At 37.1% G+C, this 5,527-nt stretch overlaps 1 protein-coding gene across 1 annotated transcript in view; it reads right to left on the bottom strand.

Annotated features, from left to right (window-relative positions):
- Positions 1–4,537, bottom strand: part of LOC107096902 (chromosome unknown open reading frame, human C2orf40) — a 13,940-nt gene extending 9,403 nt beyond the window's left edge. The window contains exon 1 of the mRNA XM_015393787.1: positions 4,400–4,537. Coding sequence (XP_015249273.1) covers positions 4,400–4,469 — 70 coding nt within the window. The 5' untranslated portion in view covers positions 4,470–4,537. The remainder of the gene's footprint in view (positions 1–4,399) is intronic.
- Positions 4,538–5,527: the final 990 nt, after the last annotated feature.

The following is a 5,527-nucleotide window of genomic DNA, read 5'->3' as shown; positions in this document are numbered from 1 at the left end:
CCCTATAGTCCGGTGCGCCTTATGTGTGTGTTAAATACAGAAATGGGACACATAACTGAGAGTGCGCCTTTTAGTCCGGTGCGCTTTATGTGTGTGTTAAATACAGAAATGGGACACATAACTGAGAGTGCGCCTTTTAGTGCGGTGCGCCTTATGTGTGTGTTAAATACAGAAATGGGACACATAACTGAGAGTGCGCCTTTTAGTCCGGTGCTCCTTGTGGTCGTGAAAATACGGTATCTAAATGGTAATTGATTGAAGTGTTTCATCGGTTTAAAAGCTAATTTAAGTACATTTTGGTAAAGTATTTGAGATAAAACTTGGTTGAACTGAACTATGCATAACTTCATAATTTCCTCATAATGTTTGACAATTTTCATTTATCTTTTTTCTTCGATGTGTTAATAGTAGCCATTTAGTTTAGCTTAGTTAGGAGTTTTAACAAAAATATGCTTAACTTGGAGTTAAATTAGAGTTGTTAATACATTTGTATATCTTTTTGGGTCAGCTCTTTGACCATGTTTGCTTTTATCACTTTTTACCTGTTGTGTCCACATTAGTTTGGATGTGTGTTCACAGGAATTCATATGACAGGACGAAAGATATTTAACTAAACATTAGATGAAAAAAATCCATAAGTGGAAAAACAGGTCTGAGGATGCTGAAAACAGAAGTGTAAGCATAGAAAATAATTATTAACTGAAGTCTAGGGAAGAAAATTTCTGGCTCTCTTGCATATAAATATTATTGAAGCGTAGGCTTCCTGCTGCTGTTTTAGACCCCAGAGAAAGGATTTCTGCTCTGTTTTTCTTGAACAAAAGTGCACCAGCAACTTATCTTCCACTTAACTGCACCAACAAATGGAATTCAGTTGACCTTTTTTTTTTATATATAAATTGTAAGTGCAAATGACTCAGAGCTACGATTTTGAAGAGTTTCTACATTTATCATCAGGGGGTTTGTTCCATTTTAAAATCAAGTCTGACTAAGGGAAATGCGAATCTCAGAGTGAACTGCACTGCTCAGAACTCCATTCTTAATCTCAGTCCGTCTGCTAGAAGGACATTTTCACTGCATGGTTGGAGTTATACATCACCAGGTTTTTATACAGATGAATTCAACGATGAAGGCTCTCTTTATTTCTTCAAAAGTTACATGCAAAATCAATCAATCAATCAGCTTTAACAAAAATGCTTAATCCGAATTGTTTTCCCCTGGATGTAATGATAGCTTTATGTCCTGCAATCATTTGTTGAAACTATACATGAAGTAGCTTAATGATAGAAGAGGTAAAATATGCCAAGTTGAACCTCTGAGCTTCTTTTAGCACAGCTACAGGGGCAATATTTCTCTATGAAAAGCAAAGAGTATTTTAGGTGAAAGATGAACTACTGCAACAGCAGCTGAATTTAATAACTATTTCTCTTTCAAATATTTACCGATTTATTTTATTGTACAGGAAAGTCTTGGAAGAGTAAGAATCAGCTTTACGAGCCAAGGTTGTGTAAAAAAAATAAATAAATAAATTTGGGTCCATTTTAACACCAAGTTTGATTTCGTTAGCTATTTGAACTCTTTTAGTAATTTTGATATAACAGGAATTATTTTGTTATTCGCATTCAGGAACTTAAAAGCCATTTCTATGTAATTTAGCTGCAACATTTCTGGAACAAGGTAGTTTTATAAAGTGACTAAAAAGAGATTTACTACCATGCTAATATGGAAAAATACTTGCTAGGTTTCATGAAAGTACGAAGAAAACTTTAGATACATGAAATGAGAAAAGTATCATGCAGGAAAGTGAGTTTTAGGATGAAGCCTGATTGGTTCCTTGACATGGTGCCGTCTGATGTATTTGTCTTTGTATTAAATATATTCAACAGTCTTCCACCTACTCAATTGCAACTCATTTAACTAGGTTACATCAATAATATACACTAAACTATAGAACTATAGGTGTTCTCCTAATTTCTGTATTCCTGATATATATTTTTTATCTATTTCTAAGCACAAACACGGTGGGCATTTTATTTGCCCGTATTTATAGTGGCTTTTATTATTACTAGGATGTTACCGCTTCAAGGTTTTTCTAAACCCACTGCTGTCTGGAGAACAGCTTTATATAAGGTTTTCTATAAGAAAAAAAGATATATAAAAGTATTTGAAGTTGAAATGGATGTTATTATAGATGTGAAAGAATCTAGAGAATCTCAAAGTCCAGATTCAGATATGTATGAATAGTACAGCTTGTTATCTAAAGGGTTTCATAACAGTGATATGCAAGTATAGTGTGCTGCAGAGATCATCTGTTCCCTTAGCATCGTTAACCTTTTTGCTCCAGGAATGTAGCTATTATGTTTCCTACATTGCAAATATGCAGAAAATTGAATTACTGAAGGTGGCGTGGCTTTTTTAGCCTATATGAATGTACATTTTTAATTTCTTTTACCTCACAACTATTTTACTTTGAATGGAGGTCTTCTGCTTGTTTACTTATTTCATATTAAACAAGATTTTCTGATTTTTGTGGAGGGAATCTTTTTTTCTATCTCAAGGTGAAGACGAGCAGCAAAGAGCCACAGTTCCGGACATAAGTCCTGTGCTGCACCTCTGGGCCACCGCCACCTTTCACAGTTTTTTTTATATTTGAGTACATACAACACCATCCTGTGAAACTGCTGAAGTTGGCAGATGAGACCCCTATCATAGGTCTGATGCGGGACAGTGAGCAGTCTGCACGCAGACAGGAGGTGGAGCCACTGGTTTGCTGGAGTTAATCTGCTCAAGGCTGTGGAGATGAGAATAGACATCTGGAGAAAATCTCCACTCTGCAGGAACAAAATTACTTCGTTTGCTCTTGAAGTCGTGTATTAGAGGGGTTCTCACAGCATGCTCTCAACACAATGTCTGGGAAGAAGTTTTTTTTCTTGCATGTCTGAGAACAATTGTCCAATTGGCACCATGGGCCTGATCTTTAAAGACTAAATGAGGAGCTTCAAATTTACTCAAGGGAAAAGTTTTCGTTTTGCAAGTGATCTACAATGGTTTCTCATGAGAAAGTTCAAATATGAAAACTGCTTTGTGTTGCACTAATGAAATTAGCAGATCTCGTGCACCACTGGCAGCTTTAAAAGTGACCGTAAAAGAATTATCAGGTTATACTCCATGGAGCTGAAGGTAATAATGACAATAATTATGTAAAAAGCCAATAGCAATTATACTGAATATTTATAGTGGACATCACATGGGTAGACTGTCTCAAAGTGGTACAAACAAAAGTTAGAAAATTAAAATGATTAAACAAATTCAAGAGATAAAACATCATGAAATGTGGGGAAAAAATGTAATCTGTTGATTGTTGGATTGATACACCAAGCAGCCTTTGCCAACATAGCAGAAAATGCAAACTCAACTTCTCTAGCAAAAAACAAGTTATGCTGTTAATATTTAAACATCACAAGGGAAAAAAATGTGAAAACACCCTATAACAATCTGTTGGATCGGAAAGGCAGGACCACACCACCTCTGTCTGGCACCTACTACCCTCCCTCCAGATTTTGATGCGTCTCTGCTTTTACACAAGCAGAAAGTTATTTCATGGTTCCTGCAAAACTCAAAGATCACTGTTTCATCATCCAAATCCAAATGTGCCCTGCTTGGGATATATGTACCTATTTGGGGACAAACCTGGCTGGTTTACCTCGGGATTCAGAGATATTGCTTAGTATGTTCCCTAAAGTGGATGTTTTACTCTGTGTGGTCTGCTCAGCCCCATTCATATCAATTAGATGCATTTGCTATGACTTCATATGAACCGACTTCCTGTCAGATCTGACAATAAATTGTGTCTGGTGTGTTCTGGGCTATGATGTGAGGAACAGGCAACTACCTTTCCTAAAACTTTTTTTTTTTGAATAACTTTACTTATTTTATCAATTCATATGTAGAAGGGAAGTTAAGGCTTATAATTGAAATTAAATTACACTGTGACCGACAGTTACAGCTGAATGACTGGGAGTGTTATTTTTCCCCCTCTAGTTAATATCACAGTCTCCTTATTTATAAAGTTTCTCCAAACCTGAATTGATAAAATGCTCTGTTTGATTATATTAATTTTAAACCTTATTCTTTTTCTGAATTTAAATTAAATCTAACACAAAATGGATATGAATTAGAGTTCAAATTTATGTAGCTGCAATAGAAAGAAGAAAGTCATCATTTTAGCATTTCAATCATTTTTGCCTAAATATGTTTTCCAAGAGCAAACACATTTCTCATGCTGACACAAAGACACACAAAGGAAAAAAGGACTAAAAAAGGAGTCATCTAAGGTAAGGGAATGAACCGAGAGAATCCTTACTAAAGGAAACCTCAAAGAAAAAAGACAGAATATGCTTACCTCTGAGAGTTGTCAGTGTCAGCAATGCAGCCAACCCAAGAAACCTCAAACAGAGCTGCTGGGACGCCATCTTGTACCAAGTGAGTCTTCCTAAGGCTCCTTAAAGGCAACAACTGTTCGCAAACTGCTGCACAACCAGAGGGAGGGGTGGGAGTCTGCACAGACTTTCAAAGTGGAAACAGGCCTGTGGCGGTGGAATGTCTTTTACCGCTCTGCCTACACAAACATCCCCACAACGGAGCCTTTTCCCCTCTTCTTATAGGATTTTTGCATCCAAATTACTTTTCCAGGAAAAACACAGGGTGCAAAAGCTGCAATCTTCAAATTATGAGCCATGAAATGCTATTTTATCCACGGGAGATTTTTTGCACCCTTTGAAGTGATCTCCTGCATGTGTAAGAACAGCTACAGGTAGTTTCCTGAGAAATATATAGGCAACTCTTTTACAAACTCTAATTGCAAAAAGGCTAATTGAGTGTTTGCTGAAACTGCCCACCATCTAAACGTCTCATGCCTCTCTCTGTGTTGTAAAATCCACCCCAGTAACTACAGTAGATGTTTTTTGTAAGACTTTAGTAAATGTGCAAGAATGGTGCTCTTTACAAATCCTCCTGTCATGCCTTTGCCACAGAGCCTCAGAGAAGATAAATGGTGTCAGCATCACCTGAATCCCCCAGGAATTCAGATACACAGCCAAGTGCATCCAAACTTAACTGAGAGTGTGTGTGTGTGTGTGTGTGGGGGGGGGGTTACGGGGGTTGACCTGTAAGCTGGCAAGGACGCATTGATGAGGCTGAGGATGAGCCTACATAAGACGGTTTGCACTGTTTGGACCAAACAGGAGAACTGTCCAGTGTTTTCAGGTGACAGTACAGTACGTCAAAATTGCTGTGCTCAACAAACAGGAAGTTAATTGACAGAATAATGAAGGACTTTTATGCAGTTACGGGGAGATGCATATCTCTACTGCATACTTTTCGATAGTTTAATAGCATTACACAAAACTTAAAATATTATAGGCTGAGAAAGGAGACTTAATGACTGAGCAAGTATTGAAGGTATTGTGGAGGATTTTTACAAATTTTTAAAGACCCACCCTCTCCAGAGAAAAAATGCACATGCACAACC

The sequence above is a fragment of the Cyprinodon variegatus genome, unplaced genomic scaffold (genome assembly GCF_000732505.1).
Source record: "Cyprinodon variegatus isolate N-32 unplaced genomic scaffold, C_variegatus-1.0 Scaffold657, whole genome shotgun sequence".
In the NCBI taxonomy this organism is placed as follows: Eukaryota; Metazoa; Chordata; class Actinopteri; order Cyprinodontiformes; family Cyprinodontidae; genus Cyprinodon; species Cyprinodon variegatus.
Note: the sequence above shows the minus strand (reverse complement) of the source record. Positions and strands in the feature narration are given on the sequence as shown.